At 34.1% G+C, this 14,529-nt stretch overlaps 1 protein-coding gene across 1 annotated transcript; it reads left to right on the top strand.

The window, feature by feature from the left end:
• The first annotated feature begins 12,299 nt into the window (after positions 1-12,299).
• LOC126381234 (uncharacterized) lies at positions 12,300-13,658 on the top strand. The gene is made up of 2 exons (XM_050030736.1): positions 12,300-12,480; positions 12,661-13,658. Exons 1-2 carry the CDS (start codon positions 12,387-12,389, stop codon positions 13,656-13,658), a joined length of 1,092 nt encoding a protein of 363 aa, XP_049886693.1. The 5' UTR covers positions 12,300-12,386.
• The last annotated feature ends 871 nt before the right edge of the window (positions 13,659-14,529 follow it).

The raw sequence follows: 14,529 nt of genomic DNA, 5'->3' as shown, positions 1-14,529 counted from the left end.
GACGAAGTCGCGGGTACCAGCTAGTTTCCTATAAATTATAAAGTTACTGTTACATAAGATATGGTTCTTATTGTTAACGTATGGTTGACATTAGTATTTTTATGTTCTTTATATTATGTGACTTATAATTACTTAAAATTGTTTATTCATAATACGGCTTAGTTCTATTTTTATGTATTATATCCGTTTTTCCATTAATCTCTACTTCTACGTTAGGAGATATATCCTTAATTACTCTATAAGGGCCGAGATACAATGATGATAACTTATTGCCTGTTTCATTCTTTATTAAAATCAGATCATAGGGCTTATAAATTACTGGATTTATATATTTATCATATCTACTTTTAATATTTAATTTACTATTTATCAAATTCTTACGAGCTTCATTTTGTGTAACTTGTAGACGGTACTTAAGTTCACAAGGATAGCTGTCGTGATTATAGAGTGGTTCTATGATTTTACTTAAATTATTTGGAAGATTACATTTCTTACCGTATACTAGCTCAAATGGCGTAAACTTGGTGGAAGAATGGCCCGTGGTGTTGTATGCGAAGCACCAAAATGGAAGCCATTTACTCCATGTCTCGAGCCTTTCTCCAACATGTATCCTTAGAAAAGCACCCAATTTTTTATGAGAGTTTTCCAGTGCACCTATGGATTGGTGGTGATAAGCGGTAGTGTTCAACTTTTTAATATCTAGTAATTTACTTACTTCTGTCAATATGTTTGCCATGAACTCAGCTCCTCTGTCCGTAGCTATCTCTTTTGGTACTCCGTGTTGTAAAATAAAACTATTAACAAATGTCTGTGCTACCTCTACGGCTGACTTTGTAATTAAAGGATACGCGCACACATACTTAGATAGCTCACATTGTAGCGTTAAAATATATGTATTATTATAATTATCTTTATCTAAAGGACCGACTACATCTAAATATATCTTCTCGAAAGCTGTATGTGCTGTGGTAGTCACTACCATGGGTTCTTTCACCTGCACAGTATATTTTTGCTTCTGACATTTAGTACATTTTTGTACGAAACGTTTTACATCATATTCCATGCCTGGCCAGAAGTAATACTTCTTTATATTGTTTAACATTCGTCTCATGCCCGCGTGGCCACTAGTGGGTAAGAGATGAAAGTCATTTAAAATTACCTTCCTATCATCTATATCTTCTATTCGTTCCACTTCTTTTAAAATACATAATCTAGGACCTTTCCATGTATCGCATTTTTTTTATTTCAGCGACTACTTTTTCTACAAATATCGCGTTATTTTTATTTTTAATTAGGTATACCTCTGCTAAGTTTATTTTATTACAAAAATCTCTCAGCTCTCTCACAAATTCTACTCGAGTCATTTGTAATTGATTAGCTGGATTAGCTGGATTGTCAGGTTAAGAATGCAATATCAGAAGAAGGAAAAAATGATTGGGCTCCTTTGGAAAGGTTGGAAGGCGCGAAACTCGTACGTAGCTGCTGAGAAAAATGGTGCTACGGACGTGAGTTGGCTAAAAGTCGTTTACATACTTAATGCATTTTTTTTATTTGTGTTTCTGATTCTGATAACCTTCCCCTTTAAAATTGATATACATTATGATATATAATTATGTATATAGACTTAGTTAAATAGTTTTTCGACAACAAATCCTGAGGTGATTTTGCAGTCCACTACTGTACACTCAGGACAAACATGGCCGTAAAAAAACCCTAGGACAGAGTTTGATAGAACTTTGCCAGAATCATAGGACAAGTATGAGCTATCATTACATGCAAGTCTCACCAGTGGAGGTTCTTGGACCAAGTTCCAAGTTGCTGATAAGCTTATATGCAATACCGTAATGACTTGCTAATGATGACGATTTCTTGCAATAGGCAATAGCTTAGCCGGTCTCTATCGGAAAGGTGTTTATTTATTTTTCTTGTTATTATCACTCAGATCAAATTCCGGAAGCAATATAAAAAAAATCGGTAAGATACTTTTGGAAGGGGTAAAAGGCATGAAACTTGAACTTAGCTACCGAGAAACAATGGCGCTGCAGATATAAATTGACTATAATTCGCTTACAAAAAGATTTTCTTTTGTTTTTTTTTATGTTTCGGATTCTGGAAAAGATCATCTTTAAAATGATATACAATATGATACATAATTATTTATGTAGACTTAGTTATCCAGCAACAAATCTTGAGTCGATTTTAGCTCCCACTGTATTTTATCACATTTTTAGCCAGGACAAACATGGCCGTAAAAAAAGAACCCCGGGACAGAATCTGATAGAACTTTGCCAGAATCGTAGGGAAAGCATAAGCTTTCATTACATATAAGTCTCATCAGTGGAGGTTCTTGGACCAGATTCGCCCATTCTCCTTTAAAAAATATTACTATTACTAACAATAAGTGAGTAGATTTATTTAAAACAGATATTATCAATAGTGCTTTTACGGAAGCCATGAAGTGAGTCAGCATTGAGGTCTAAAACTTTGCTATAGTGGTTCAAAAGCTTGTATAGTCTGGGAACAGGTTAGTTAGTACCAAGAACAGTTCTGCGAAAAGGTGGACGCAACGGTGTGATCGAATAGCGCGGATAACGAGCTGGAGCCATCAGTTGGAAACGACTCAATAGTCCGGGGCAATCTATTTTATTATTAAAAAGTTTGTATAGAAACATCAAATCTAGAATGTCCCTACGTTTATCTAGAGACACCATTTTAAAATGAGATAATCTATCCACGTAAGAGAAGTCTCTTTTAGCTCTGCCTATGCAACGCGCTAAATGCCAAATAAATCTCTTTTGAATTCGTTCCAGCTTCAAGATGTGCATCGAGTAATGTGGACGCCAGACTACAGAGCAATATTCCAAGATGCTCCGTACCAAACTGTTATACAGGATTTTCTTTGTATGAAAACTTTTAAATACCTTGCCATTTCTAATAACGAAACCAAGCATTTTAGAAGCCCTCTTAATAATGTTATCAACATGTTGTCCGAAAGTTAGTTTTTTGTCGAACAGAACTCCTAAATCCCTAATACATTCTACTTTCTGTACAATGTGAATAGAATAGAATAGAATAGAAGTTTATTGCAAGTCACAAGTTATACAAGGTGTTGTAATAAATATGCGTACATGTGACGCCCTGCTAGGGCACAGCAAACAATAGGGGCAACTAGTTGCCGATTACTTAAAAATAATAACAATAAAAAAGGAATCTATAACTAACATATCTTAAATCTACTCTTTAGGAACTTTACACTTAAATTAATAACCTATAATAGCTATTTATTTAGAGCAATTGAAGCATAACTACCTACTATATATATTTATTTATATCATCATTAAAAAATTCTGTAATATACAACATAACACACACACGTTATGTAACATTTACTAATAAGGAATGTTTTTAGACTATTAGAGAATAAATTAACTTTTTCAGTACTTTTTATTTTATTCGGTAGATGGTTGTATATTTTTATTAGCATGTGATGGGGACTATTAGATACTAGTTTCATACTTGTTGCCGGTTTTATCAATTTATATTTGTTGCGATCATTTCTTTTTTTACTACTATCCATTGGTGTGTATAAGTCTGGGTTATTTCTAATAAATTTGCATGACTCGAGTATGTAGATAGAAGTAAGGGTCAATATTTTGTGTTTTATAAAATAAGATCTGCAAGATACTGTTTGTTCAATGTTAACTAGGATTCGTACACATTTCTTTTGTATTATAAATATGTCTTGTACATCACAGGAGTTACCCCATATTATGATGCCATACGACAATCTTGAATGCGCATACGCGTAATATGCTGCAAGCGCCGTGTTGAAGTCCGATGCGCGTTTCAGTTGGTAGAGCGCGTAGGTGAAAGACGACAGCTTGTTTTTTAATCTTTGTATATGTGATTTCCACGTCATATTCATATCGAGATCTATTCCTAATAAAGTTGTATAGTTAACTGATTCTAATATAGTATTATTATGGTTGTAAGATATTTGTAATGGTCTTTTTTGTGAAGGTTTAAATTGGATAATTTTGGTTTTCTTTAGATTCAATTTCAGATTATGGGTAGTTAGCCAAGTTAAAATGGTATTTAAAGTAGTATGTAGTTTATTTTCTAATTCATTATTATCTGAGCAAGATATTAAGATTGATACATCGTCTGCAAAAATAACACAATCTTCATTGATAACATTAGGAAGAGAATTTATGTAAATAATAAAAAGTAAGCATCCTAAGACACTACCTTGTGGTATAGAGCCACTGGAACGCATTTCATTAGACCTTATATGCTCGATTTTTCCAGTTTCGAAGTTGGTATATTTAATTTAGACATATTGTGTTCGATTCTCGAGATAAGATTTAAACCATTTGTGCGCTACTCCTCTTACTCCTAATGTAAATAAATTATCTAATAAAGTTTCGTGGCAGACTCTATCATACGCCTTGCTCATATCCAATAAAAGTCCTATTGCGCATTTTTTATCATCTATAATGTCAAAAATTTTCTGTACATACTTATATATTGCTAACGTTGTTGAATGTTTTTTTCTAAAGCCATATTGTTTTTCATGTAACAGTTTATATTTTTCAAGAAAGTTATTTAAGCGCTTTGCAATTGTCGTTTCAAATATCTTGGCTGATGTTGGTAAGAGTGCTACAGGGCGATAGTTATTTAAATCAGTTGTAGGTCCTTTTTTATGGACTGGTTTTATTATAGAGACTTTTAGTTTTTCAGGGAAGGTGCCCTCGTTGAAGGATTGATTTATCATTGTAGTATAAGGGGCAGTTAAAATATCAGCACATTTTCTAATTAGTTTTGGGGGGAGGTCGTCTATTCCAAATGAATCTTTATTTTTCAGGTTTTTAATAATGTGGTTTATTTCAGAGGGTTCGACAGGACATAGAAAGAAGGAATTGAGTATTGTATTCGATGTTTCAGGATGTATGAAGGAGTTTGTTTTTAGGGTAGTAGTGTTAACGTTTCCTATTGACGTAAAATATCTATTGAATTCGTGTGCAATTTTTTGTGGATTTTCTATATATTTTCTATATATATCTATATGTATAGTCCGTTAATAAGTTTAGCCGAATATTAGTTTTATTTGAGTAATCACATTTGTTTGTTTCATTTTTTATTATATTCCACATACATCTCATTTTATTTTCAGAAGTATTATATTTACGTTTGTTTGAAATTCTTTTAGAACACCTTACAGCAGATTTTAGTATTTTACAATATTTTTTATAATTTTCTTTTAATGTTTCATTTTTTGTTTGTGTTATAGGTAGTTTTAATAATCTTTTATTTCGACATGACTTTTTTAGTCCGGGTGTTAAATATTTATTTATTTGTTTAATATTAATTTTTATAATTACTTTAGGTATGCATTTATTTAAGGCATTTTGTAGTATGTTGTTGAATATAGTATAATTTTCATTTAAAGTTTTGTTAGGATTTAGTTCATTCTCCCAATTTATTTTAGATATCATGTTTTTAAATGAGAGGATATTACGATCAGTAAATATTCTTTTTTCTATAAGAAAGTGTTTAAGATTTTTGATATAAAGTGGTGTATTAAATATCACTCCTTGGTGGTCAGAAAAACCGAATTCGAAAACGCTAGCCTTTGAGTGTTTTAAATTAAAGTTAGTAAAAACCAAATCTATGCACCTTGCGCTAGATTTTGTTATACGCGTGGGTGTTGTAACTTTTTGATGTAAATTATATGTTAACATTAATGTACAAAGTCTACTCTTTTTTTTTTTCATCGAGAAAGTTTATATTTAAATCTCCTACTATAATTATATTTTTATCGTTGTCTTTTTTATTTATAAGTTTTAAAGTTTTTCCTAGCATGTTATAGAATACTTCAATTTCTCTACTACTATTTGGCCAATATAGATTTATAATTAGTATGTTTGCTTTAGTAAGTTCTATTGCACATATTTCAAATATCATTTCTTTAGATAGCGATGATATATCTACTCGTTCTCGATATTCTAATCCCTTTTTAATAAAGATACACACGCCGCCTCCTTCATGTTCTTCACGACAGTATGATGATCCCATAATATAGTTGTTAACATTTACTAATTTCTGTTTTTCAGGTGATAACCAGGTCTCTGTTATACATAGGGCGCTCAGTTCGGGTTTATCGTCAGTTAGTGCTTCTAGTATATGAATTTTATTATATAGGCTTTGTACGTTTTGATTTAATAACGTAAATTCGCTGCCTTTAGTTGCGAAATGTATTATTTTTGTTTTGGTTTGATATAGGTTGTGTTTTTGTTTCAGGAGGAGAATTGAATATGGCGCTTTCCGAGTTAGTAGGATCTTCGCGTCGCGTGGTGCTAATATTTAGTGTGTTTTGTTCATCTGTATATGTTTGTGATCTATATTCTTTGCCATTGATAATTAGCTTATTTCCTCTGAAAAAAGCATGCTTCCCTTCTCTTCTCGATTGTTTTAGGATATCTTTTAATTTATTTCGTTCACGTATCTGGTCTTCGTCTAGCAGCTCAGAGATCGCCAATCCAGTTCCGGCAAAGCTTCGGCGGTTCCATAGTAAATAGTTTGTCATTCTCTTGCTAAGCAATTCAATGAGTAAAGGTCTGCGATATCCTTTTTTGCCTAGTCTTTTGATATCTTCTATATATTCTTCCAGGTCGACGTTCATAATATCGTAGAATACGCTTCTCACTCGTTCGTAGAGCTCGCTTTCATGCTCCCATGCTATCTCTTCAAGGCCATAAAGGATTATTTTTTTGCTGGTGTCGGTATTTTTAGGAGGAGAAGATTTGCTCTGAAAATGTTTTTGTAGGTTACTTATTTCTTGTTTCAGTTTAGAATTTTCATTGTTCAAAGTGGTTATTTTTTGGTCAAGATTTTCAATTTCTGTGTAAAGTTGTTCGTTTTTAGCATTAAAGCTATTTAGTCTCACATTAATATCTTGTTGTATTTGGAGCAGCGAGTGTCGCATTTCTTCTTTTATCATTATTCTTACATCGGCTCTTATTTGGTCAAGTATGTCTCGCTTTTGTAGATCTAACTTCTTATCTAAAAGTTCGCTCATTTGTTCCAATGTTATCGAAGTTGACTGAGGTGTATTTGTAGACACAGTAAGACCACTCATAGATGGTTCTAAAGGCACAGTTTCGCCAAGGAAGCTTGGGCTTTCAGCTCCATCCGAGTCATCTGAGTTGTATGACAAGTTTCTGTCTCTGTCCACAATATTTTTCATTTGTCTTTTCCTGTATGTTACGTTAGTTAGTTCAATACTAGATAAATCGAGGTGTTTGTTTGGAGTATCCATAAGTTGTTTAACTGGTGTTTCATCCGCTCGATGAGCCCGTGAAATGTAGCGTTTGCATTCAGGGCAGTTCCAACTTCCTTCCAAGGTGTCTTTATTTGCAATAATGTATTCTTTCGTAAAGCTTAAACACTGGTAGTGATAGTGTTTTTGGCATTTAGTGCAAGCTATATCATCACTCACATTAATGTGGACCGCACACGCAGCACAATTTCTCATTTTGAATTAGAAATAGTCGCCCTCTAGTGTTGAATAGAAGTACCACTCAGTAATGATATGAAGTGTAAAGTTTCAACTCGACGCTAGATGGCAGTGTCTGTCTAAGTAACCAGTACTTCAACTAGATGTCATTAGCGTCTTTAAGTATGCTTGTTTCTTTACACATTAAAAATATAACGACGGGTATTTGAAAAATATACTAGATATTTCACTTTCAATTGCCTAATTTCACACTAAACAAGTTTAGAATCACTTAGTTTAAGTATGAGAAGTACTTCTTATTAACTTTTTAGATTGTAATATGGTCTATTTTCTATATATTTCACTTTTTACTTCTTGAGTAATCACAAAACAAAGATGTTAAATAATTTAAAAAAATCACGAGTTGATTGTTCTACAAACACTTCTACGGATGAGTTGTCACTATATCCACATAATTAAACACTTTTTCTATACTTTAGGCACTTTTAAAAAAATATTTTAGCCGATTAATACCGAGGCGATGTTTACTGGTGCAGAGCTAGCGCCCTCCGTGGTTATTTATCCGGTAATCGAATACAATGGGTTTTATTTTTTTGGTAAAACTGATCTGGTAACATTTCTTTGGGTTGAGGTTCATTTGATTATCTTCACACCACTGTGTGTACACAGTGGAGGACTCAAAACAATTTGGGATATCGTTTATGAAAAAGTTGAAGAGAACAGGACCCAAATGTGGACCGCACACGCAGCACAATTTCTCATTTTGAATTAGAAATAGTCGCCCTCTAGTGTTGAATAGAAGTACCACTCAGTAATGATATGAAGTGTAAAGTTTCAACTCGACGCTAGATGGCAGTGTCTGTCTAAGTAACCAGTACTTCAACTAGATGTCATTAGCGTCTTTAAGTATGCTTGTTTCTTTACACATTAAAAATATAACGACGGGTATTTGAAAAATATACTAGATATTTCACTTTCAATTGCCTAATTTCACACTAAACAAGTTTAGAATCACTTAGTTTAAGTATGAGAAGTACTTCTTATTAACTTTTTAGATTGTAATATGGTCTATTTTCTATATATTTCACTTTTTACTTCTTGAGTAATCACAAAACAAAGATGTTAAATAATTTAAAAAAATCACGAGTTGATTGTTCTACAAACACTTCTACGGATGAGTTGTCACTATATCCACATAATTAAACACTTTTTCTATACTTTAGGCACTTTTAAAAAAATATTTTAGCCGATTAATACCGAGGCGATGTTTACTGGTGCAGAGCTAGCGCCCTCCGTGGTTATTTATCCGGTAATCGAATACAATGGGTTTTATTTTTTTGGTAAAACTGATCTGGTAACATTTCTTTGGGTTGAGGTTCATTTGATTATCTTCACACCACTGTGTGTACACAGTGGAGGACTCAAAACAATTTGGGATATCGTTTATGAAAAAGTTGAAGAGAACAGGACCCAAATGAGAGCCCTGCGGCACACCTGAGGTAATGTCATGCTTAGTCGACTGAAAACCATTAACAACTACGAAAAATTTTCGATATTCCAGATAAGAATTCAGCCAGGCTAACAAAGATCCAGTCAGTCCGTAAGTAAGCAGATAATTTTGCAACAAGAATGCTGTGGGGAACCTTGTCAAACGCCTTGCTTTAATCAGTATATATAACATCCACCTGATTATTTTTATCGACTGCATCTATTAAGTCCTCGGTGAAAGATACAAGGTTTGTGCTTGTTGATCTCATACCAACAAAGCCATGCTGGCTGTCAGCAAGGTACAGTTTCAAATGATTCTGCAATAAAGGACACACCATGGATTCAAAGACTTTCGCAAACGTCGATAAAATTGAGATTGGGCGGTAGTTTCCCACGAAACGATCGCTGTCTGATTTGTGTACTGGGATTACTTTGGCTAGTTTCCATTTCGTAGGAAAAATACCGGTACTCAACGATTTATTAAAAATAACGCATAAAGGGATTGCTAGTCCAGAGGCAGACGAAGCAATGAAAATAGGAGGAATGCCGTCAGGACCTGCACCTTTACTGCGATCTAAAGCTTTTAATACTTTCAACAAACAAGTGCTTGACTGACCGTAATTCTCTAGTTGTTTCAGAAATGGACTAGGCTCCAGCGTTGGGTCACTGCCGGGTTGGTCGGCATAGACTCTCTCTCTTCTTAATGAACCTTTAGAGAACTTGCTAAAAAAGGGCATTCATGCTATTCCCTGCAAGATTACAAAGATTAAAACTAAAGTTATTAAAATATGACATAATATTTAAATATCAGAAAGGTCGTTTAATGCATATTGCTGACTTGCTGTCTCGCTCATATTTAGAGGAAATTGATGAGGATCAGTCATATATGTATGAAGTAATACACTGTATAGGTCTTGCTAATTATCTGCAATGCACAGATGAACAAAAACAGGAATTAATTTTGGAAACATCAAAAGATTCGGAATTAAGTCAATTAATAACTTACACAGTCGAGGGTTGGCCAGATAATATTAAAAAGGTGCCAGATAATTTGAAACATTACTTTAAATTTAGAGAAAATATATCAGTAGATCAAAACCTATTGTTCATGAATGATAGAATTGCTATTTAGCAATAAGACCGCCTATTGTACTTATGTTTTTATTCGTATGTTTATGTCCTTTGTATATGTCGTTGTGCAATAAAGTATTATTGATTGATTGATTGATTGATAGACTCATTGTTCCACATTCATTGAGATTAACAATTCTAAAAAAGTTGCATGACGGTCACTTAGGAATAACAAAAATGAAACAGACTGCTAGGGCATTGTATTATTGGCCCCAAATTGATTCGCACATTGAGACTTTAGTAAAAAGGTGTTTCATTTGTCAGACCTACCAAAACAATAACATAAAAGAACCATTATTGACACATGAGATACCAAAACTACCATTTGCAAAACTTGGGATTGATATATTGGATTTTAAAAGAAAAAGTTATGTGGTAATCTATGATTATACCACTAAATGGTTAGAAATAAAATTAATTACTAATAAGTCAGCACAAAGCATAATTAATGCGTTAACAGATGTATTTACTAGTTTTGGCATACCATCAGAGGTAGTGGTGGATCACATTCCATTTGACTCCAGCCTATGTAAGCAATTTGCAAGAGAGTGGGGTTTTAAATTCACATATTCTAGTCCTAGATATCCGCAATCGAATGGTATGGCAGAACGGGGTGTACAAATAGCTAAAAAGATTCTGATTAAATGTAGTGAGGATAAGACTGATTATAGAATGGCTTTATTGCAATATAGATCATCTCCGGTCTCTGGCACACAGTTTACACCAGCACAATTATTAATGAGTAGGAATTTAAAAACTAAACTGCCCTCAAGTTTTCAATATTTAAAACCAAAGTTGAATTGTGAGGTAGAGACCGAAATGAATAAGTCAATAAATAGAAATGTAAGTAATTACAATAAGCATGTAAAGGAAAAATATATTTTTTTTTTTTTTTTTATGTATATTAAGAAACAAACGGTCATTTACATGAAAGTATTACATTATGGTAATTAGTTTAGACCTATAGTTTCCTTAATTAATTATAATTAACAACAATGTGGTCTGTAACTTAAATTACTTACTACTTCCATTTTAATTTATCTAGGGTAGTTTACTTTAATAAAAAATAATAAACATACAATAACAAAAGATTAAAGAACAAACAATATGGATGATTCCAAGGTCAAAGATAAACATTAAAGATGCAGATTACTGAATATCTTGACGTAAGTAATCGTTGTAATTAGTTGGAATCATCCCTTTAAAGAGAATTAATAATAATAAAAAAAAAACATTCAAAAAGACAATAAAAAAGAAACGTAATATAGACTAAATAAACAAGTACAAACTATCCTAAAGCATTATATGACCTTGAAGGCTTTTTTTACTGAGTTTAAAGAGTTACAAAATATATCAACATTTTGAAGTTTCTTATTCATGTTGTATAATTTACAAGCACGTTTAATAAACATGTTTTGAGCATATGAAGTTTTAGAACGAGAGATGTAAAAAGTATCCTTCTTACGACAACTTCGTTCACGTCTGCGGGGAACCCTAATATTAATATTATGTAACAATGAGGGGGTATCGAACAAGCTATGTAATATTTTATATAACAAAACGGAGTCAACACAATCACGTCGGTCTTCCAGAGTTTGTAATTTATAAAATTTTGATAAATCATAATAGTTTAGTTGTTCATTGCAAAATCTAAAGTTAAGATTTTTCACAAATTTCTTTTGAACTTTTTCAATTCTGTTAATATGTATAGAATGATATGGTTTCCACACAGCACACGCAAACTCTAGACGACTGCGAACAAAGCTATTGTATAGTATTTTATAAGTAAGTACATTTCTAAAAGGTTTACCGATTCGAAGTATAAAACCAAGCTGTTTAAAAGATTTATTTATCACAGAGTCTATGTGCGGAATGAAAGACAGTTTATCATCCATAATAACGCCGAGATCTTTTATTTGTGTAACTCTGTTAAGATTTACATTGCCTAATTTATAATTATGTTTCACAGCTTCATTCTTTGCGATTTATTATTAACGTGTTGTAGTAGTGTTTCTACGCATCAGTCTTGCACGGTATTCAGAGACTTTATTTTATTATTTTTGTAGGGTAGACGAAAAAATACCAGTCGCATACTACCTACCGGCCACCACACTACCGGTATTGGTACCGACCGAGCTTCATTCCGTGTTTCCGTGCTCAAGTCTTCGCACGTGTTGTTTCGTATTGAAAAATACTTAGTGAATATATTTTTTTTATAGCTCAAGTTTGCTTATTTTCCATTCTATCAACGATGGGAAAGAAGAGAAAACATGCAGATAGTGATGAAGATTATATTAGGCGAAAAATACGACGGTTGGAAGAAAAATTGATAAACAAAGCAAAACGCATAAATATTAAATAGTCTGCTATGATTTTGACCAGTGAATCACTCTTTAGCGATGTGAGTTTCCGATTTAAAGGTTATCTCTGTCGTGACAGTTAATAAAAAGCGTTGTGGGCCTCCGCCTTACAGGTTGTTCCCTTCGTAAACAAAAAACATTAACATGACCGCGTGTCCACCACAGGTCAGTCTTCAGATTCGCCGCCGCTAATGGAGGCAGAGTGCGAATCCCCGTTACCAGTGATTGTGCACGCGCCTGCGTCTCCTCCGTCCCAGCCGGAGTCGCCGCCGCCGCCAGACTCGCCGCCGCCGCCGCCGCCGTCACCGCTCCTGCCGCCGCCGAAGCCGCCGTTACCACCTCCGACAGCATCGGTAATAGCAGATCATAATGCGACCGCAGAAACAATCGTTGCAGAAGAACTCGAAGGAGATATTTTACAACTTCTCGGTGACGCACCTAGATGTGAAACTGCTCTGGGGCCACCAATTCACAAAGATGTAGCGAGTAGATGGCAAGAGATACTCGTTAAAGGTCTGCTTAAAGACACTAAAGAAAAATTGCTGGAAGAATATCTGGTTCCTAGCAACTGCAATTTGTTAATAGCACCTAACCTCAACCCTGAGGCAAAGGCAGCCCTTTCCGATCCGTTGGTGAAAAGAGACACTTTTCTAATGCAAAAACAAAAACAAATTGGCATAGCCCTGTCCGCCTTGGCTTCGGCTACATCTCTGATTCTCTCCAACGAAACATCCAAGCAAAAGTTACTCAAACCGATTAGTGACGCTTGCCGCATCTTATGCGACAATCATTTTATGGAGACAAAATCCCGAAGAAATATGGTTATCTCTTCAACCAACATGCAACTTAAGGACACTTTAATGGAATCGGTCAGAGATCAATCTTGGTTATTTGGCGAAAATATATCTGAAAAAGTAAAAGCTGCAAAATCAATACAAAGATCCGGGGACGATTTGAAAAATCAACCGAAACAAACTCCTAAAAATAGCAGAGGTCGTTTAAACTTCAAGCCCCAGCACCGCAAAGTAGACCACAAGCCAGCGAGCAGCAGCGACAGCGGCCGCGGCCGCCCGCACCAGGCAGCGGCGCGGGGCTCAGCGCGCGGCGCGCATCACCGGCCCGGCCAGCGCTCGCCGCCACCGCGTCGCTCTTACCACAAGTAAACTGTGAGGTAGGTTTCGCTGGCAGACTTCAGCACTTTAAACGTAATTGGTCTGATATAACTACAGACCCTACAATATTATCATGGATACGAGGCTACAAAATACCCTTTATAAGTATACCAAACTGTACTGATAGCCCTAATTGTTTACCGAAAAACCATCAAGAACATACCGATTTTATGGATTCTATAAATAAGTTATTAGAAGCTAATGCTATATCTCGATGTGAACCTGTACCAGGACAATTTATTTCAAAAGTATTTCTAGTACCTAAGCCAAATGGTGAAAAAAGATTTATATTAAATTTAAAGTACCTAAATAAATTCATTGAAACCAAACATTTTAAAATGGAGGACTATCGCACTGCCTCTAAATTAGTAAACAAAAATTATCACATGTCGTCAATAGATTTAAAGGATGCATATTTTTTGGTTGCGATAGATAAATCACATAGGAAATATTTACGATTTCAATATAATAGTATTTTGTATGAATTTAATTGTTTACCATTCGGTTTATGCACTGCACCGTATGTTTTTACAAAGTTACTAAAACCCGTGGCCCAATGCTTACGTTTACAACGTTTTATGTCGGTTATTTATTTAGACGATATTCTTTGTATAGGTAAAACATTTTCAGAATGTAAGACTAATGTCTCTGAGACTATACAATTATTAGAAAGCTTGGGATTTGTTATAAACACTAAGAAGAGTTGCTTGGTTCCCAATACTAAATGCAAATTTTTAGGTTTCGTCTTTAATACTAAAGATATGACTCTTACTTTGCCAATAGAAAAGAAAACAAAAATTAAGGAACGTATAGTTTATTTTCTGACAGATATACACAGATGTAAATTACGAAACTTCGCAAG

This window comes from Pectinophora gossypiella, unplaced genomic scaffold (assembly GCF_024362695.1).
Source record: "Pectinophora gossypiella unplaced genomic scaffold, ilPecGoss1.1 Pgos_40, whole genome shotgun sequence".
Taxonomy (NCBI): domain Eukaryota; kingdom Metazoa; phylum Arthropoda; class Insecta; order Lepidoptera; family Gelechiidae; genus Pectinophora; species Pectinophora gossypiella.
The sequence above is the reverse complement of the archived record's forward strand: the minus strand, read 5'-3'. Positions and strand labels throughout refer to the sequence as shown.

Coding starts and splice junctions, on each gene's coding strand:
- LOC126381234 (XM_050030736.1), top strand. CDS start 12,387: ATGGGAAAGAAGAGAAAACATGCAGATAGTGATGAAGATTATATTAGG. Junction 12,481..12,660: donor ATTGATAAACAAAGCAAAAC/GCATAAATATTA, acceptor TGTCCACCACAG/GTCAGTCTTCAGATTCGCCG.